The 22,502-nt window shown below is 40.0% G+C and overlaps 1 protein-coding gene across 1 annotated transcript in view; it reads left to right on the plus strand.

The window, feature by feature from the left end:
- grm7 (glutamate metabotropic receptor 7) overlaps window positions 1-22,502 on the plus strand; it is a 190,995-nt gene that overhangs the window by 146,308 nt on the left and 22,185 nt on the right. The window contains exon 8 of the mRNA XM_079471210.1: window positions 13,775-14,710. Within this exon, the coding sequence (XP_079327336.1) occupies window positions 13,775-14,710 (936 nt within the window). The remainder of the gene's footprint in view (window positions 1-13,774; window positions 14,711-22,502) is intronic.

Raw genomic sequence — 22,502 nt, forward strand, 5'->3', positions numbered from 1 at the left:
GCCAAACGCCAACTCCTTCTTACTGTGACCCTGGACTGAGAGTCTACACATAGGGTCCAAGCCTCGTGAAGATAGCTCAAACATTTCACGAGTTATGGCCATTTTAGTTACATTTTCTACTTCCGGTTCGGACGTTTTGATGCCCCCTAGCGACCATGAATCGAAATTTCAACTTTTTTTCAATGAATATTTACATTCACACTCCACAGAATTCATCAGCGTTGGTTTGGTTCAGATTGGGCAAAAATCCAGGGACTAGTTCATTTTTTTTTTTTTTTATAAAATGCAAATTAGCGGAAAAATTTGCATACCGGAAATGAAATCGGAGATAGCCATTTTTTAAGTTTGGAGCCAAGGATTCCAATGACACCAAAAACTTTGTTGTGCGACATCCGGTTTACGAGCAATGAGCCCAAACGCATTGGCCATCGCTATAGCGCCCCCTATGGGCCGATTTGGCTGGGTCACTCTATCTGAGTAACCTGCACATATACAACCAATTGACAAAGTCTCGAGTTTCTACGACTTACGGTTTGGGCTGGGCGATGCGTTTTAGCGCGGAAAAATAATAATAAGAAGAAGAAGAATAAAAATCCTTACAAAAACAATAGGTTTTCAGCCCTTCGGGCTCGAAACCCTAATAAAAATCCTTACAAATACAATAGGTTTTCAGCCCTTCGGGCTCGAAACCCTAAATATAACTGCAAGCAGTAATAACGGGTTTCTCGTCATCTGAGCCATCCAAGCCACTGTGACATCATTGAACAGGCTCAGGGGGCATGCCCCAACACACCCAAAACAGATCAAAGTCCTAGACACACAGAAAACTACAGGATTAAGCAGCAATCCTCGGGTAGATGAGACGGGAATCACGCGAAGCTCATAAGTGTGCGGTCTCAAACATTCCTTCAGGGTTCTTCATATGTATTATACTACTTAATTGCAAGTCAGTTGGATTATTTATTAAGTAGTAGCGACCTTAACCGTACATTCTTCACGTTAATATCATAAAGGACCCTGTAATGGTCACACAATAAAAAAAACTCAACATGTTTTTGGTCATTATTGACCCAGAGAGTCCAGAGAATTGTACTGTGGTGGACATTTTGAAATTGCTTGAAAATCTAAGAACTAGTTAGCAAAAGTAAGTTTTTAACATCGTCACCGATAACTCGTGAACCGTTTGATTGACATCAATGGATCAAGATGCAAAGTTGTTCAGAATGTAGAGGACTATCATATGATATCAATAGTTTGTTTGTATGTCAAATGTCACGTGATACACAATAGTTTAAGTAATGAAATACGCGTCAATTTTGCCATTTTTACTGTTTTAGCGCCACCTAGTGTCAAAACGGCACCTTCTTTTGTAGGTGACCTCGGAGTGATGGTCTACACATATGTTCCAAGCCCCATGATGATGTGTTAATCCGTTCTGGATTTATGGCCATTTTAATGTGATAGGCTCCGCCCAGTTCAGTTTTTGCCCCCCACTACCGTGTATGAATATAAATTTCAACATTTTTTTCAATGATTATTTACATTCACACTCCACAGAAGTCATCTGCATTGGTTTGGTTCCGATCGGTTGAAAAACCAAGGACTAGTTCGCGAAAGTAGATTTTTGACATCGTCAGCGATAACTCACGAACCGTTTGATCGACAGAGGCGCGTCCAGAGGCAAAGTTGTTCAGAATGAGAAGAGATATCATATGATGTAAATAGTTTGAGTATGTGTCAAATGTCACGTGATACACAATTGTTTATGCACTCTAAAACCGTTACTTCGCCCCCCGGTGGCCGAATGAGTTCATATTTCTTACAGACCTTCAGGAGGACCATGAGTCGAACAAGCCCAGCGAGTGTCGTTTCGATCGGCCTCTGTTAACCCTGTCTAATGAGGGCTCAAAATTCATTGGGCGATGGCGGCCATGTTTTTTTGAGAAACGTCAAAGTCCTTTTATACAGTCACGGTGCATGACACAAAGACACACCATACCAAATAATAAGTCGATCGGGCAAACGGTTGCGTAGTTATAGCCCTTTTCGAGTTCTTTGCTATTATAGCGCCACCTAGTGGCCAAACGCCAACTCCTTTTTACTGTGACCCTGGACTGAGAGTCTACACATAGGGTCCAAGGCCCGTGAAGATATCTCAAACGGTTCACGAGTTATGGCCATTTGAGTGAAACTGGCTACTTCCGGTTCGGACGTTTTGATGCCCCCTAGCGACCCTGAATCGAAATTTCAACTTCTTTTTATGATTATTCATATTCACACTCCACAGAATTCATCAGTCTTGGTTTGCTTCCGATCGGGCAAAAATCCAGGGACTAGTTCATTTTTTTTTTTTTTCATAAAATGCAAATTAGCGAAAAAATTTGCATACCGGAAATGAAATCGGAGATAGCCATTTTTTAAGTTTGGAGCCAAGGATTCCAATGACACCAAAAACTTTGTTGTGCGACATCCGGTTTACGAGCAATGAGCCCAAACGCATTGGCCATCGCTATAGCGCCCCCTATGGGCCGATTTGGCTGGGTCACTGTATCTGAGTAACCTGCACATATACAACCAATTGACAAAGTCTCGAGTTTTTACGACTTACGGTTTGGGCTGGGCGATGCGTTTTAGCGCGGAAAAATAATAATAAGAAGAAGAATAAAAATCCTTACAAATACAATAGGTTTTCAGCCCTTCGGGCTCGAAACCCTAAATATAACTGCAAGCAGTAATAACGGGTTTCTCGTCATCTGAGCCATCCAAGGCACTGTGACATCATTGAACAAGCTCAGGGGTCACTCCCCAACACAACCACGACAGATCAAAGTCCTGCACGCACAGAAAAATGACAGGATTAAGCAGCAATCCTCGGGTAGATGAGACGGGAATCACGCGAAGCTCAGAAGTGTGCGGTGTCAAACATTCCTTCAGGGTTCTTCATATGTATTATACTACTTAATTGCAAGTCAGTTGGATTATTTATTAAGGAGTAGCGACCTTAAACGTACATTCTTCATGTTAATATAATAAAGGACCCTGTAATGGTCACACAACAAAAAAAACTCAACATGTTTTTGATCATTATTGACCTAGAGAGTCCAGAGAATTGTACTGTGGTGGAAATTTCGAAGTTGCTTGAAAATCTAAGAACTAGTCTGCAAAAGTAAGTTTTGAACATCGTCACCGATAACTCGTGAACCGTTTGATTGACATCAATGGATCAAGAGGCAAAGTTGTTCAGACTGTAGAGAACTATCATATGATATCATTAGTTTGTGTAAATGTCAAATGTCACGTGATGCACAATTGAATAAGAAATGAAATAAGCGTCAATTTTGCCATTTTTACTGTTTTAGCGCCACCTAGTGTCAAAACGGCACCTTCTTTTGTAGGTGACCTCGGAGTGATGGTCTACACATATGTTCCAAGCCCCATGATGATGTGTTAATCCGTTCTGGATTTATGGCCATTTTAATGTGATAGGCTCCGCCCAGTTCAGTTTTTGCCCCCCACTACCGTGTATGAATATAAATTTCAACATTTTTTTCAATGATTATTTACATTCACACTCCACAGAAGTCATCTGCATTGGTTTGGTTCCGATCGGTTGAAAAACCAAGGACTAGTTCGCGAAAGTAGATTTTTGACATCGTCAGCGATAACTCACGAACCGTTTGATCGACAGAGGCGCGTCCAGAGGCAAAGTTGTTCAGAATGAGAAGAGATATCATATGATGTAAATAGTTTGAGTATGTGTCAAATGTCACGTGATACACAATTGTTTATGCACTCTAAAACCGTTACTTCGCCCCCCGGTGGCCGAATGAGTTCATATTTCTTACAGACCTTCAGGACCATGAGTCGAACAAGCCCAGCGAGTGTCGTTTCGATCGGCCTCTGTTAACCCTGTCTAATGAGGGCTCAAAATTCATTGGGCGATGGCGGCCATGTTTTTTTGAGAAACGTCAAAGTCCTTTTATACAGTCACGGTGCATGACACAAAGACACACCATACCAAATAATAAGTCGATCGGGCAAACGGTTGCGTAGTTATAGCCCTTTTCGAGTTCTTTGCTATTATAGCGCCACCTAGTGGCCAAACGCCAACTCCTTTTTACTGTGACCCTGGACTGAGAGTCTACACATAGGGTCCAAGGCCCGTGAAGATATCTCAAACGGTTCACGAGTTATGGCCATTTGAGTGAAACTGGCTACTTCCGGTTCGGACGTTTTGATGCCCCCTAGCGACCCTGAATCGAAATTTCAACTTCTTTTTATGATTATTCATATTCACACTCCACAGATTTCATCAGTCTTGGTTTGCTTCCGATCGGGCAAAAATCCAGGGACTAGTTCATTTTTTTTTTTTTTCATAAAATGCAAATTAGCGAAAAAATTTGCATACCGGAAATGAAATCGGAGATAGCCATTTTTTAAGTTTGGAGCCAAGGATTCCAATGACACCAAAAACTTTGTTGTGCGACATCCGGTTTACGAGCAATGAGCCCAAACGCATTGGCCATCGCTATAGCGCCCCCTATGGGCCGATTTGGCTGGGTCACTGTATCTGAGTAACCTGCACATATACAACCAATTGACAAAGTCTCGAGTTTTTACGACTTACGGTTTGGGCTGGGCGATGCGTTTTAGCGCGGAAAAATAATAATAAGAAGAAGAATTAAAGCTGCAAGCAGCATTTATCGGGTTTCGAGTTTTAAGGCAGTCAAAAGCAGTCGTGCATTCATGAACAGTTTAGGGGGTCACACCACAACAAACGCATGAAGGTTCAAAGTCCAACACACACAGACACAGAAAAATGACAGGTATGAACTCATAGAAACTATGCATGCTTACAGAAACATGCACATATACTACAATAATGTTATTTTCCTGACTGTCAAATCATTTGGACAATTCGTTAATGAGTATCCGATTTTCATTGTTGTTGGCATTTAAATTGAAGCGAAGGTGCTTTCAAACTCAAGAAGTCTGAAGTTCCTGGGCCGAGAGGTTTATTTTCAAAGCGTATCAGAACCTGTAGATGTATAACAGTTGCATAATTACAGTATTTATTGCCATTGTTCCCGTTAAAGCGCCACCTAGTGTCCAATCACCGTGTTATTTTTACCGTGAGCTCAGAGCGATGGTCTACACATATGTTTAAAGCCCCGTGAAGCTATCTCAAACCCTTCTCTAACAACGTTTGTTTAAGTGTTATAGGCTTCGCCCAGTTCAGTTTTTGGGCCCCCTTACCGTTTATGAATTTAAATTTCAACTTTTTTTCAAGTACTTTTGATGTTCACACGCCACAGAAGCACTCTGCGTTTGTTTGGTTCCAATAGGGCGTAAAACCGCGAAGTAGTTAGCAATAGTAGGTATTTAACGTTATCATCGATATCTAATGGACGGTTTTATTGACAGCAATGCTTCAAGAGGCAAAGTTGTTCAGAATGAAGAGAACTATGATTTGATGTAAATATTTTGGGTATAAGTCAAATGTAACGTGATACACAACTGTTTAAGAATTGAAATGCGTCTAAATTTTGCCATTTTAACTGGTTTAGCGCCACCTAGTGTCCAAACACCACTTTCTTTTGTAAGTGACGTTAGAGTGATGGTCTACACATATGTTCCAAGCCCCATGATGATGTGTTAATCCGTTCTATATTTATGGCCATTTTAATGTGATAGGCTCCGCCCAGTTCAGTTTTTGGCCCCCCCCTACCGTGTATGAATCGAAATTTCAACTTTTTTTCAATGAATATTTACATTCACACTCCACAGAAGTCATCTGCATTGGTTTGGTTCCTATCGGTTGAAAAACCAAGGACTAGTTCGCGAAAGTAGTTTTTTAACATCATCAGCGATAACTCATGATCCGTTTGATCGACAGAAGCGTGTCCAGAGGCAAAGTTGTTCAGAATGAGGAGAGCTATCATATGATGTAAATAGTTTGAGTATATGTCAAATGTCACGTGATACACAATTGTTTATGCAACCAAAAACGTTATTTCGCCCCCAGTGGCCGAATGAGTTCATATTTCTTACAGACCTTCAGGACCATGAGTCGAACAAGCCCAGCGAGTGTCGTTTCGATCGGCCTCTGTTAACCCTGTCTAATGAGTGCTCAAACTTCATTGGCCGATGGCGGCCATGTTTTTTGAGAAACCCCAAAGTCCTTTTATACAGTGATGGTGCATGATACAAAGACACACCATACCAAATAATAAGTCGATCGGGCAAACTGTTGGGTAGTTATAGCCCTTTTAGAGTTCATGTATATTATAGCGCCACCTAGTGGCCAAACGCCAACTCCTTCTTACTGTGACCCTGGACTGAGAGTCTACACATAGGGTCCAAGCCTCGTGAAGATAGCTCAAACATTTCACGAGTTATGGCCATTTTAGTTACATTTTCTACTTCCGGTTCGGACGTTTTGATGCCCCCTAGCGACCATGAATCGAAATTTCAACTTTTTTTCAATGAATATTTACATTCACACTCCACAGAATTCATCAGCGTTGGTTTGGTTCAGATCGGGCAAAAATCCAGGGACTAGTTCATTTTTTTTTTTTTTTATAAAATGCAAATTAGCGGAAAAATTTGCATACCGGAAATGAAATCGGAGATAGCCATTTTTTAAGTTTGGAGCCAAGGATTCCAATGACACCAAAAACTTTGTTGTGCGACATCCGGTTTACGAGCATTGAGCCCAAACGCATTGGCCATCGCTATAGCGCCACCTATGGACCGACATGGCTGGCTCCAAGTATCTGAGTAGCGAGCAAGACTACTACCATCCGACAAAGTCTCGAGTTTCTACGACTTACGGTTTGGGCTGGGCGACGCGTTTTATGGCGGAAGAATAATAATAAGAAGAATAAAAATCCTTACAAATACAATAGGTTTTCAGCCCTTCGGGCTCGAAACCCTAAATATAACTGCAAGCAGTAATAACGGGTTTCTCGTCATCTGAGCCATCCAAGCCACTGTGACATCATTGAACAGGCTCAGGGGGCATGCCCCAACACACCCAAAACAGATCAAAGTCCTAGACACACAGAAAACTACAGGATTAAGCAGCAATCCTCGGGTAGATGAGACGGGAATCACGCGAAGCTCATAAGTGTGCGGTCTCAAACATTCCTTCAGGGTTCTTCATATGTATTATACTACTTAATTGCAAGTCAGTTGGATTATTTATTAAGTAGTAGCGACCTTAACCGTACATTCTTCACGTTAATATCATAAAGGACCCTGTAATGGTCACACAATAAAAAAAACTCAACATGTTTTTGGTCATTATTGACCCAGAGAGTCCAGAGAATTGTACTGTGGTGGACATTTTGAAATTGCTTGAAAATCTAAGAACTAGTTAGCAAAAGTAAGTTTTTAACATCGTCACCGATAACTCGTGAACCGTTTGATTGACATCAATGGATCAAGATGCAAAGTTGTTCAGAATGTAGAGGACTATCATATGATATCAATAGTTTGTTTGTATGTCAAATGTCACGTGATACACAATAGTTTAAGTAATGAAATACGCGTCAATTTTGCCATTTTTACTGTTTTAGCGCCACCTAGTGTCAAAACGGCACCTTCTTTTGTAGGTGACCTCGGAGTGATGGTCTACACATATGTTCCAAGCCCCATGATGATGTGTTAATCCGTTCTGGATTTATGGCCATTTTAATGTGATAGGCTCCGCCCAGTTCAGTTTTTGCCCCCCACTACCGTGTATGAATATAAATTTCAACATTTTTTTCAATGATTATTTACATTCACACTCCACAGAAGTCATCTGCATTGGTTTGGTTCCGATCGGTTGAAAAACCAAGGACTAGTTCGCGAAAGTAGATTTTTGACATCGTCAGCGATAACTCACGAACCGTTTGATCGACAGAGGCGCGTCCAGAGGCAAAGTTGTTCAGAATGAGAAGAGATATCATATGATGTAAATAGTTTGAGTATGTGTCAAATGTCACGTGATACACAATTGTTTATGCACTCTAAAACCGTTACTTCGCCCCCCGGTGGCCGAATGAGTTCATATTTCTTACAGACCTTCAGGACCATGAGTCGAACAAGCCCAGCGAGTGTCGTTTCGATCGGCCTCTGTTAACCCTGTCTAATGAGGGCTCAAAATTCATTGGGCGATGGCGGCCATGTTTTTTTGAGAAACGTCAAAGTCCTTTTATACAGTCACGGTGCATGACACAAAGACACACCATACCAAATAATAAGTCGATCGGGCAAACGGTTGCGTAGTTATAGCCCTTTTCGAGTTCTTTGCTATTATAGCGCCACCTAGTGGCCAAACGCCAACTCCTTTTTACTGTGACCCTGGACTGAGAGTCTACACATAGGGTCCAAGGCCCGTGAAGATATCTCAAACGGTTCACGAGTTATGGCCATTTGAGTGAAACTGGCTACTTCCGGTTCGGACGTTTTGATGCCCCCTAGCGACCCTGAATCGAAATTTCAACTTCTTTTTATGATTATTCATATTCACACTCCACAGATTTCATCAGTCTTGGTTTGCTTCCGATCGGGCAAAAATCCAGGGACTAGTTCATTTTTTTTTTTTTTCATAAAATGCAAATTAGCGAAAAAATTTGCATACCGGAAATGAAATCGGAGATAGCCATTTTTTAAGTTTGGAGCCAAGGATTCCAATGACACCAAAAACTTTGTTGTGCGACATCCGGTTTACGAGCAATGAGCCCAAACGCATTGGCCATCGCTATAGCGCCCCCTATGGGCCGATTTGGCTGGGTCACTGTATCTGAGTAACCTGCACATATACAACCAATTGACAAAGTCTCGAGTTTTTACGACTTACGGTTTGGGCTGGGCGATGCGTTTTAGCGCGGAAAAATAATAATAAGAAGAAGAACGAGAAGTTTAGGTAAGTAAACGTCGACCAGTCTCAGGGATGGCAAACTAACATGTCCACAATCGACAATACAATCCCACACCCAGAATAATGAGTCAAAGGGTCAGCATTGGCTCATACAGACCCAGGCATGCTCACACACACATGCACATATAGGACATACATTACATTTTCTCATATCAAGTCATTCGGACAATTCAGTAGCGAGACTCACGTTATCAGGATAAATTAGTCAAATCCATTTCAGAAATGGCCCTAACACACATCCTCAATGAATGATAAGCCTTTAGACCCAGAATTTTGACTTAGGTGATCAGTAACGGTCTATGCAGACTACACATGCTTACAAAGACATGTATGAAAAGGCCATTTGAATGAATATTTCACCTTTTTGACTTTTATGAAGGCATGCCTCTTCTGATGAGCATGCTTGTTTTGAGTCATAATATGTATAATACTACTTAATTGCAAGTCAGTTGTATTATTTATTAAGGAGTAGCAACCTTTAACGTACATTTTTCACGTTAATATAATAAAGGACCCTGTAATGGTCACACAACAAAAAAAATCAACATGTTTTTGATCATTATTGACCTAGAGAGTCCAGAGAATTGTACTATGGTGGAAATTTTGAAATTGCTTGTAAAATCAAAGAACTAGTTTGCAAAAGTAAGTTTTTAACATCATCAGCAATAACTCCTGAACCGTTTGATTGACATCAATGGATCAAGAGGCAAATTTGTTCAGAATGAGAAGAGCTATCATATGATATCAATAGTTTGTGTGTTTGTCAAATGTCACATGATACACAATTGTTTAAGTAATGAAATACGCGTCAATTTAGCCATTTCTATTGGTCTAGCGCCACCTAGTGTCCAAACGCCACCTTCTTTTGTAGGTGACCTCGGAGTGATGGTCTACACATATGTTCCAAGCCCCATGATGATGTGTTAATCCGTTCTGAATTTATGGCCATTTTAATGTGATAGGCTCCGCCCAGTTGAGTTTTTGGCCCCCCTACCGTGTATGAATACAAATTTAAACTTTTTTTCAATGATTATTTACATTCACACTCCACAGAAGTCATCTGCATTGGTTTGGTTCCGATCGGTTGAAAAACCAAGGACTAGTTCGCGAAAGTAGGTTTGTGACATTATCAGCGATAACTCACGAACCGTTTGATCGACAGAAGCGTGTCCAGAGGCAAAGTTGTTCAGAATGAGAATAGCTATCATATGATGTAAATAGTTTGAGTATGTGTCAAATGTCACGTGATACACAATTGTTTATGCACTCTAAAACTGTTACTTCGCCCCCCGGTGGCCGAATGAGTTCATATTTCTTACAGACCTTCAGGACCACGAGTTGAACAAGCCCAGCGAGTGTCGTTTCGATCGGCCCCCGTTAACCCTGTGTAATGAGTGCTCAAAATTCATTGGCCGATAGCGGCCATGTTTTTTGAGAAACGTCAAAGTCCTTTTATACAGTCACGGTGCATGACACAAAGACACACCATACTAAATAATAAGTCGATCGGGCAAACGGTTGCGTAGTTATAGCCCTTTTCGAGTTCTTTGCTATTATAGCGCCACCTAGTGGCCAAACGTAAACTCCTTTTTACTGTGACCCTGGACTGAGATTCTACACATAGGGTCCAAGCCCCGTGAAGATAGCTCAAACGGTTCACGAGTTATGGCCATTTGAGTGAAATAGGCTACTTCCGGTTCAAACGTTTTGATGCCCCCTAGCGACCCTGAATCGAAATTTCAACTTCTTTTTATGATTATTCATATTCACACTCCACAGAATTCATCAGCGTTGGTTTGGTTCCGATCGGGCAAAAATCCAGGGACTAGTTCATTTTTTTTTTTTTTCATAAAATGCAAATTAGCGGAAAAATTTGCATACCGGAAATGAAATCGGAGATAGCCATTTTTTAAGTTTGGAGCCAAGGATTCCAATGACACCAAACACTTTGTTGTGTGACATCCGGTTTACGAGCATTGAGCCCAAACGCATTGGCCATCGCTATAGCGCCCCCTATGGACCGACATGGCTGGCTCCGAGTATCTGAGTAGCGTGCAAGACTACTACCATCCGACAAAGTCTCGAGTTTCTACGACTTACGGTTTGGGCTGGGCAAAGCGTTTTATGGCGGAATAATAATAATAAGAAGAAGAAGAAGAATAAAAATCCTTACAAAAACAATAGGTTTTCAGCACTTCGTGCTCGAAACCCTAAATATAGCTGCAAGCAGCAATTATCGGGTTTCGAGAAGTTTAGGTAAGTAAACGTCGACCAGTCTCAGGGAGGGCAAACTAACATGTCCACAATCGACAATACAACCCCACACCCAGAAAAATGAGTCAAAGGGTCAGCATTGGCTCATACAGACCCAGGCATGCTCACACACATGCACATATAGGACATAGATTACATTTTCTCATATCAAGTCATTCTGACAATTCAGTAGCGAGACTCACGTTATCAGGATAAATTAGTCAAATCCATTTCAGAAATTGCCCTAACACACATCCTCAATGAATGATAGGCCTTTAGACCCAGAATTTTGACTTGGGTGATCAGTAACGGTCTATGCAGACTACGCATGCTTACAAAGACATGTATGAAAAGCCCATTTGAATGAATATTTCACCTCTTGGACTTTTATGAAGGCATGCATCTTCTGATGAGCATGCTTGTTTTGAGTCATAATATGTATAATACTACTTAATTGCAAGTCAGTTGGATTATTTATTAAGGAGTAGCAACCTTTAACGTACATTTTTCACGTTAATATAATAAAGGACCCTGTAATGGTCACACAACAAAAAAAACTCAATATGTTTTTAATCATTGTTGACCTAGAGAGTCCAGAGAATTGTACTATGGTGGAAATTTTGAAATTGCTTGAAAATCAAAGAACTAGTTTGCAAAAGTACGATTTTAAGATCATCAGCAATAACTCCTGAACCGTTTGATTGACATCAATAGATCAAGAGGCAAATTTGTTCAGAATGAGAAGAGCTATCATATGATATCAATAGTTTGTGTGTATGTCAAATGTCACGTGATACACAATTGTTTAAGTAATGAAATACGCGTCAATTTTGCCATTTTTACTGTTTTAGCGCCACCTAGTGTCCAAACGGCACCTTCTTTTGTAGGTGACCTCAGAGTGATGGTCTACACATATGTTCCAAGCCCCATGATGATGTGTTAATCCGTTCTGGATTTATGGCCATTTTAATGTGATAGGCTCCGCCCAGTTCAGCTTTTGGCCCCCCCTACCGTGTATGAATACAAATTACAACTTTTTTTCAATGATTATTTACATTCACACTCCACAGAAGTCATCTGCATTGGTTTGGTTCCGATCGGTTGAAAAACCAGGGACTAGTTCGCGAAAGTAGGTTTTTGACATCATCAGCGATAACTCATGAACCGTTTGATCGACAGAAGCATTTCAATAGGCAAAGTTGTTCAGAATGAGAAGAGCTATCATATGATGTAAATAGTTTGAGTATATGTCAAATGTCACGTGATACACAATTGTTTATGCACTGCAAAAACGTTTTTTCGCCCCCCGGTGGCCGAATGAGTTCATATTTCTTACAGACCTTCAGGACCACGAGTCGAACAAGCCCAGCGAGTGTCGTTTTGATCGGCCTCCGTTAACCCTGTCTAATGAGTGCTCAAAATTCATTGGCCGATGGCGGCCATGTTTTTTGAGAAACGCCAAAGTCCTTTTATACAGTCACGGTGCATGACACAAAGACACGCCATACCAAATAATAAGTCGATCGGGCAAACGGTTGCATAGTTATAGCCCTTTTCGAGTTCTTTGCTATTATAGCGCCACCTAGTGGCCAAACACCGAGTCTTTTTTATTATGACCCCGGACTAAGGGTCTACACATAGGGTCTAAGCCCCGTGAAGATAGCTCAAACGGTTCACGAGTTATGGTCATTTGAGTAAAATAGGCTACTTCCGGTTCAGACGTTTTGATGCCCCCTAGCGACCCTGAATCGAAATTTCAACTTCCTTTTATGATTATTCATATTCACACTCCACAGAATTCATCAGCGTTGGTTTGGTTCCGATCGGGCAAATATCCAGGGACTAGTTCATTTTTTTTTTTTTTCATAAAATGCAAATTATCGGAAAAATTTGCATACCGGAAATGAAATCGGAGATAGCCATTTTTTAAGTTTGGAGCCAAGGATTCCAATGACACCAAACACTTTGTTGTGCGACATCCGGTTTACGAGCATTGAGCCCAAACGCATTGGCCATCGCTATAGCGCCACCTATGGGCCGATTTGGCTGGGTCACTGTATCTGAGTAACCTGCACAGATACAACCAATTGACAAAGTGTCGAGTTTCTACGACTTACGGTTTGGGCTGGGCGATGCGTTTTAGCGCGGAAAAATAATAATAAGAAGAAGAAGAAGAAGAATAAAAATCCTTACAAATACAATAGGTTTTCAGCCCTTCGGGCTCGAAACCCTAATAAAAATCCTTACAAATACAATAGGTTTTCAGCCCTTCGGGCTCGAAACCCTAAAAATCCTTACAAATACAATAGGTTTTCAGCCCTTCGGGCTCGAAACCCTAATAAAAATCCTTACAAATACAATAGGTTTTCAGCCCTTCGGGCTCGAAACCCTAAATATTGATAAAAATAAAATAATATGAAAACAAAAAAGAGAGATGAAAACCAATGCAAGTTTTCATGGTCATATTAAGGACCATTGTAAAATTACAACCTAAAGGTTTAAAAGATCCTAAGAAGCACAGATTCGGTGAAGTGAGCCCAAAATTCCCCAAATGAAGTTGAAATACGCTTATGTATGCCTTTTTATTTGCAGATTGAGGACATGCAGTGGCCTAGTGGTGAATTGGAGATCCCCAGCTCAGTCTGCAGCCTGCCATGCAAGACGGGCCAGCGCAAGAAAGTGGTCAAAGGCGTGCCCTGCTGCTGGCACTGCGAACCCTGCGACGGCTACCAGTACCAGTACGACGAGACTTCCTGCAGGCTGTGCGCCTACAACATGCGACCAAACACCAACCGGACAGGCTGCCAGCCCATTCCCATCGTCAAACTGGAGTGGCATTCGCCCTGGGCCGTGATTCCGGTTTTCTTGGCCATGCTTGGGATCATCGCCACCATCTTCGTCATGGCAACCTTCGTACGTTACAACGACACCCCGATCGTCCGAGCGTCCGGAAGGGAGCTTAGCTACGTGCTCCTTACGGGGATATTCCTTTGTTACATCATCACCTTCGTAATGATCGCCACGCCCGATATGGCTGTATGCTCCTTCAGACGGATCTTCCTGGGTTTAGGAATGTGCATTAGCTACGCGGCATTGCTAACCAAGACCAATCGAATTTACAGGATTTTCGAAGAAGGGAAGAGGTCGGTCAGTCCGCCTAAACTGATAAGCCCAACGTCACAGTTAGCGATCACATCGAGTCTCATCTCCTTCCAGCTCTTAGGGGTCCTCATATGGTTCGGGGTGGATCCTCCGAACACTATAATCGATTATGATGAGCAGAAGACCATAAACCCCGACAGGGCCCAAGGGGTTCTCAAGTGTGACATTACAGACCTACAAATCATTTGCTCTCTAGGATACAGCATCTTGCTGATGGTAACATGTACGGTATATGCCATCAAAACGCGGGGAGTTCCGGAAAACTTCAACGAAGCTAAACCCATCGGCTTCACTATGTACACAACCTGTATCGTTTGGCTCGCCTTCATTCCAATTTTCTTTGGGACAGCACAATCTGCAGAAAAGGTAACACCATTTTACAATAAACATCACTTTATTGATTTTCATTTTTAACTGTTCTTGCTGAAATAAACATAACAAATCTGTCCAATTCCAAGCAAATTTCAACCTTAAAGTGAAAGTTCACCAAAAAAATTAAATTCTGGCATCATTAACTTATCCTCTTATGTTCCTCAACCTGTATGACTTTCTTTCTTCTACAGAACACAAAAGAAGATATTTTGGACCCCATTCACTTGGTTTTTTGTCCATACAATAGAAGTGAATGGGGCAAGTGCTGTTCGGTTACCAACTTTCATCAGAATATCTTATTTTGTGTCCTGCGGAAAAAAGAAAGTCATACAGGTTTAAATGACAAGCGGGTGAATATTTGATGACAGAAAATTCATTTTTGAAGGAACTATCCCTTTAAGATGAAAAAAATTCAAAGGGTTTTCACCATACTGACAGGTCAGGTGTCAAAATCACTTTTTTTATTTACATATTCTGGTAAGTGAATTGTCAAATCCACAACAGTCCATATTTTTTATAAATGGGCTCATGAAAATTACAATTATCGTTTTTATCTGTCTATTTCACTAGGTGGCCTATTCAAAATTAGCCACATCGTAAAAGATTTTAAGTTTTTGCCTGAGATTATGTTAGAAATTCTAGAAAGTATGTTGTCTCAAAAACATGCGTCATTTTTGTCACATCCATAACGCATTTATTTTTCGTTCTTTTAAAATAGAAAACTCGTGGTTAGACTCATAGTTTATATTTTATAGACTTGTATTTTTCAACTATTCAACTGTTCGTGTCTGGACTTAATAAATTAGGGGTTTAGTAAAATATAAACAGACGATTCAATACATTGATGATAAATACATTCTCTGAGAATTTACACTTCAATTTTTTACTCAAAATCTATATTTCTGGAATATACCGTTTGCATTATAAGTTAGCATTGAATTCGATTCAATTTGAATCTGAAGTCTTCTATTGTAAAAAGCTTCATTTTACTCGGCAATTGAAAGCCTATTGGTCTAAGTGTCACCTCTCTTTTCATTTACTTGTGGCCTTTTTAGGGCGTGAATATTTTACTCTATAATTCCCTCCAAGGCAGCTAAATGTCTAACCCGGCGCACACATGGTTCTCCACTCAATTTCAAATCCATTTGCGGGCTGATGTTGCTGTAATGGCTCTATTTTGTAATACCTGTTTGCAAGCTGCAGGCAATCTAAACTCCGGCTTTTGTATCCAAGATCATTCATTTTTTATCTCTTCCTGAAGAAATGAAAAATTAGATTCAGCAAAGGGAGAGGGTTGCCTTCTTGGGGAATGGTAGGGCAAATAAGTATTAATAGTACAGTTAAGGATCAGAATCAATGTCCCACAACAATCTTTTAAAAGACGTTTCATTAGCATAAGGACATTTGCTCATTATCTGCACGCGAGACGGATAGCTTGGCTTTTTCTCCGCGGTGGCGATACTGAAAGGCAATTACCTAAATAATAGAGCAAGCTGCCTTGTGCATGTACCAACTTCAGATATGATGATGGGCTCTGACTCACATTTGTTGGAAGCTTTTAATTATCGAAGAACAATTTCAGAGAGTAGAGTTATGCCTTAACATACAGTTGTGTTTCTGGGAAGTCACGATAACATAAAAACCTTGTATGATAGACTTACAATGAGCTTTGTGGTTTTTATTTAATTCTGCATAATCCCCAAATCTTAGGCATCCCCAAATGCTGGAAAGCATTGACAGTCAGTGTTGTTTGGTTATCAGCATTCTTGAAAATATCTTATTTTGTGTTCCGCGGAAGAAAGAAGGTCATACTGGTTTGGAATGACATGAGGTTGAATAAATGATGAAATAATTTTCATTTTGCGTTAAATTATCCTCCCAATGTGAGAGTGTGTGAGAGTACAAGATGTAGAAGTGGAAGGGTCTAAGATTTGTATGACTAACAGGGTTAATAAGAAAGGAGGAGGAGTTGCTTTGTACGTTGACACAGTACAAAGCACCATAGAACATATTTTGGAGAGAGTAACTATAGAAATCGATAAATAATCATTAGTTGTGTGTATAGATCACCCGGAACATGTATTGACACATTTATGAGTAATATAGCTGCATGATAAATGGAGTGAGAACAAGATACAAATCATATGTGGTGAGTCTGGTGACCTAAATATTGATTTGCTGAATCCAAATGGAAAGAAGACAACAGATTATAATGATACAATGTATAGTAAAGGTTAACTTCCTGTGATTACAAAACCAAGTAGGATAACAACAGACACAGTGACATTAATAGATAATATATATACAAGCTAAATTGAAAGGAAAATTTAAGGTGGATTATTTATAAATGACATGACTGATCACCTCCAATATTTGGGGATCTTCCAAAGATTATAAAAAACAAAGGATAGTAAGATGAGTAGATACAAATTGATTCGATATATAAGACCAGAAGTCATGGCAGCCCTTGGCAAGGATCTAAACAAAACTAAATTGGAGTGAGGTTTACGACAATAATGATCCAAATAGAGCCTTTGATACTTTGGAAGTAATATCTGGATTGTTTCTTTTTCCATTATGTATGTTTGTAAAACGTAAGCCTATTTGGTTTTTATCTACATTGTTTTATTTCGTTAGACTAATTGGGGAAGTAGTGTCGCTTATCAGATAATTATGTATAATGGGTAGGCTTAATAAGCTAGGCTTCCACCTACGCCTTTTTCAGTTAATATGTATATGTATTTGTTTTGTTGTGGAAAGATGTTTTCGTGAGAACGAAATAAAATGGAAACAAACGAACTATCCCTTTAAGTCCGAATAAACCGCAAACTTCGAATAACCATCCATAAGTGTGACAACGTAGCTTTGAAAATGCAAATGAAAAACACGCAACAGGATTTTTACGCATTACGATGGCAAAGTGAAATAGCTGTGGCTTCCATGACTATTACTTGAACCCAGCCCGGGGGGAGGGGGTGTGAGGGGAATGGATGCTGGAGATGATGTACAACCCTGAGAGGCGAACAGCAGGGCTCATTAGAGGGGAGCAGCCTCATATGCGGCAGAGCCTACGGCCGTGTGAAAGACTGACGTCAGCTGGGCGTCCCAGCTGAGGGGAGCTGTGACATGCTGGCTTTTGTTGCTTGTCATTACTTACCTGGCTGGAGTCATGCGGAATACAAATGAAGCTCGCTGGCGGAAACGCAGGCGCTGTGAGGATGTGTGTGGGTGAGAGATGCTCGTAACAAAGCAGGAGATTTTGTGTAGAAACACTAGCCAGATCTCATCCAAATGAAAATAATAGCTTCGCTCCGTCGTGTTCGTGGGCGGCGTCTGAGTTCACAACTGTAGTAGCGGAAAAATAAGACACTTTTGGATGTTCGAGGTTGTCGTCACCTTAGAAATGACTGGATGGATTGACAAATAGCTGAATATTTGTATATTGCTTGCCACCACAATAAACATTGAAGGATGGTTTTCCTCGCCACTAGGCCTTTCTAAAACTGTGTGTTTTGTGAAATGTTAGACAAAATGCCCAGACTTCTTTTTTACACAAAACTCTTTTTTAAATCATCATAAAGCAATTTAAAGGCCCAGTATATGTATTTAGCAGCATCTAGTGGTGAGGTTGCAAATTGCAACCAATGGCTCACTCCCCCAGTCTTTCATAGCACTACGGTGGCTGTCACAGGGCTAAGATGTCATCACGTACGCCGAAGGAGATAACGTGTGAAACGTGATCTGAAGAGCAGTTTGACCGTTTTTGGGCTACTGTATATGGCGAATTCCACGCAAGGAGACGCACGGTGAATATCTATAGAAATAGCTCATTCTAAGATAATAAAAACATAACACTTCATTATGTGAAGTCTTTATACACCTCTGAAGTCAATAGATCCTCAAAAAAATTACACACAGCCCCTGGTACACTGTATTTCAAACCTTGTGAAGCTATAAGAATTTAAATACGACGTATATCTCCTTTGCGCTTGCATTCTGCAGTCTTTCACATTGTAAATGATCATGTTGCACAATAACCAATTGCATTTGCGATGCATCTTGTGCCATTCTTAAAAAAATACAATAATAGAGACACAGGGTCAATACAGGTGAAGGATTCTTAGGTGAGCTTTTACTGCAACACTTGGCTGTAAATTGAATTAATGAATGATTTCGATCTCAGTTGACGACTAACAGATCCTGAATCAGTCCAGATAGAGAACTACATACCAAAACACCTTCTCTATCTCTCTCTGAAGTATCTTCACTGTGATATTCCCTGCTTGTGATTGATAGGTTGCTTTTTACACACGCTGGAAAAAACTGATCTTTGCTCAAGGCCTTTTCATTACATACTATGAATTGCAGATTGATTTTTTTGAGATCATAAGATCAGAAATCTGTTGCAGGTGTAAATTATGATGCATAGGAAGTTGTAAGAGTTATATGCTGTTGGTATGTTGCAATTGCATCTACAGTATATAGCATCAGCACACAGACCCCCAACATTCTTTACAATTGTACATGATTTATGGAGATTACATTCATATGGAAGAGTGAATACGTCAAAAATATATCTCTACATAAACCAAGTTGTGATGTCCCTCAACTTTTTTTAAATGTACACATAATTCCAAGGATTTTGTAACAAACAAGCCATCTCATTGTTCGTCACATGAGCCGGCAAACTTTGTAAAACTATTCTTGAACCGAATCCAGCAGTATAATGTTCTTATTTTGCTATTGTTCCAACAAATATTGTCAATAAAGAAACCAAAATAAGGCATGAACAGTTATTTATAATCGGCTTTTAAATTGGTTTAATCTTAAGTGTCTATATAAAATCTATGACACATTCGCTTTATTGAAGGATCACTGGGAAACGCATCAGAAAATCTCTAAAGCAGGGTTTAGTCACATGACATGCTGAAGATTTCTAACCAGTGGCGGCCGGCCAATAGAGGGCGCTAGGGCGCCGCCCCCCTTAAGCCACAAAAAAAAAAAATTAAAACAATTAAAACAAAAATAGTAATAATAATGAGAAAAACATCAGTATGTCAATATTTGTGTGTTTTAAATATGGAATGCACCCAGTAATACATGTAAAATATGATACAAAATCATATTTGCAACCTTTCCTCTGCCTGTCTGACCGCTTCATCAGCTCTGGGGTGATAGAGAAAGCGCCCCAAGGAGGCGGGTCTATGTAGCAGTTAAGCCAATTGCTAATTTAAGATATGAATGTATGACATAAAATTTAGCCAATCAGCGTTCTTAAATAGAATCCAAGAAGGGCGATCATTTTATCGCCCCAAGCCCTGATAAAATAAGGACTGGGCTCTAGGGGCGCCATTTTTACTAAACGACAATGACGAGCGCGGACGTTACTCCTCCAAGACCCAACCCTAACTCGGTGAAATCTCTCCTCCAAGATCCGTTTGAGAGGAGAACTTTGTCGGAGAAAGTTCGGGTGAAAGAGCTGGGCCCAGATCAACCTGACCTCTCAATCAAAAAGCAGGCTAGCGAAAAAGGGAAGCAGTATATGCGCGGCTTCTCCCGTAGCTTCACACACACACACACACACACACGTTTCTTTGTATATAGTTGACCTTAGCATAAAAATCATTCAGTTATATATGGTACTCTAAAAAATGTTAATAGTGTGTTTGCTAATATTACTGTATATATGTTTTGTATCAATTAATTGTTGCAGTTCTGGAGCACATTAACAATTAGTTACATTTAGTTTGATCATAAAATACTTTATGCTATTCTTCCAGTCAAAGGTTTGAGTTCAGCCACTTGATATCCATTTCTATATTATACATCCTTTATACAGTGTAAGAATTCCTATAAACTTTATAATAATTTAATGTTATTGTCCACTTTCCACTCTGTTCTGACAGCATGCATATTGTGTTGCCTATTTACTACCAATGGCACCAACAGCCTTTCCAAAAGATGTTACTTATATGTAGAAATAGTCAATTGTTTACAAGTTCAGTTTAAATGCAAATAAAAGGCTTGTGTTTGTGCATCATGATGTTTATGTTTTTGTGTACGAATGCCTCAACTTTTTAATATTGGCATTAAATAATTACTGACTATTTCACTGAGCACTGCTGTCCTGCAGTTTGTGTTAAATTTTATTGCGATGGTTACGGAAACAAAAAAGTATGGCACAGCCCCACCGAGAATATTTTTCACCAGCCGCCACTGTTTTTAACCTCAAGTACGAAGACTGAGTCACTGTACCCCTATGACGGTATTGCCGGAACAAATAATCCTTGTATAAATTTCTTCCAAGCCGTCTACAAAACGACCGACTTTGCTCTTTTTCATTGAAAACGTTCCCTTTAAGTTACACAAGCTTTTGTAGAGCTTTTACTGGAGTCTGATTTTATGCTGACATCTGTACTGCTGGAGGCCTTTGCTAGTTGGGTGTGAGGTCTGGGAAGTGATAGCCAACAGAAGCTTGTGGCATACACGTCTTCAAATCTGTGAGCAAATTTCAAGCACCATTTGCTTTTAGATCAGCGGTTCGAATATTTCAAGCCAATGTTGCACTTTTTTTATTTTAAGTCAAGAGCTGTCGTAGCTATGGCAGCCAATAGAACCATACATAAGAAAAGATATGAAATAATGCAAATTTTTTATTTTATTCGATTCTAATCTATATTCTATTCTATTCTAAAAAGCAAAACATGACCCTGCAATTGTATTATAATTAACTTCACCCAGCTGATCTAGAAACTGGAACATACTGGCTATAATGGCACAATCTAGCTATATATTTATTTTTCGGATGTAACTACGTGAAGGGAGAAATAAACAGGTTGCACTGTTTGTACCGAGTGAACCACCAATGGTTTAATTTAAGCCTTTATTACCATATAGACCCCACAGGTACTGATGCAATTTCCAGCTACATGTAGGAGTACGGAAATTCTGGTCATTTGTAGTGGACTCGAGTACCATGCCAATGAATATTAAATAGTGCACGAGAAGCAATTATATGAATATTCAATGAGGTTTGGTTTTTTGTGCCATTGAAAGACCTGTGGCCATCAGTAAATGCTGATTGGAGCTGACGGTGGGCGTGTCCCTGATGATTTGCTGCAGTATGCAAAGCGAAGAGTCAAGGTCTTTGAGGGCAGATCGAGACCCAACCCCGAATTATAAATGACCGACACGTCCGGCAAATCGTTTTCCAAAACTTATCATAAGCAGATGAGAGGTGTTGGCAATGCTAATAGCCATAGATCTAATAGTGTGGAGTTGTTTTTAATAGTGTCTATGGCACTTTATGATAATACGGTAGAAAATAAGGCCTGGAATGCTAAAAAAGTACTTTTACTTACTTTTGACAAATGTGTGGTAAAGAGAGGTACTTAACCTGCAGTCCATTATTTGTTTTGTTAATTCATTTAGACTTAAATACAAATAGATTTGATGTCTAGCTACTCTACATTCAAGGTCGTATTTGTCTTAAAGAAATAGTTCACCCAAATTGGAAAATTCTCTAATATCTTACTCAACCTCATGCCGTCCTTGATGTGCATGATTTATTAAAATACTGTCACGTTATCGTCTTATAGATGGGTCACCATGACAGTCTGAAAAACAACATGCAGTACATCGATTATTGAAGTAAAATTACGCCAGTGAGTTAAAAAATGTCTTATAAAACAAAACAATACGTCTGTGAGAGAAAATGATAAGAATTTAGAGCTTATTTGGCGATCAATACATCACATTTCCATCCACAGATAGCTCACTAAAATCA

Source organism: Barbatula barbatula (assembly GCF_947034865.1).
Source record: "Barbatula barbatula genome assembly, chromosome: 13".
Lineage (NCBI taxonomy): Eukaryota > Metazoa > Chordata > Actinopteri > Cypriniformes > Nemacheilidae > Barbatula > Barbatula barbatula.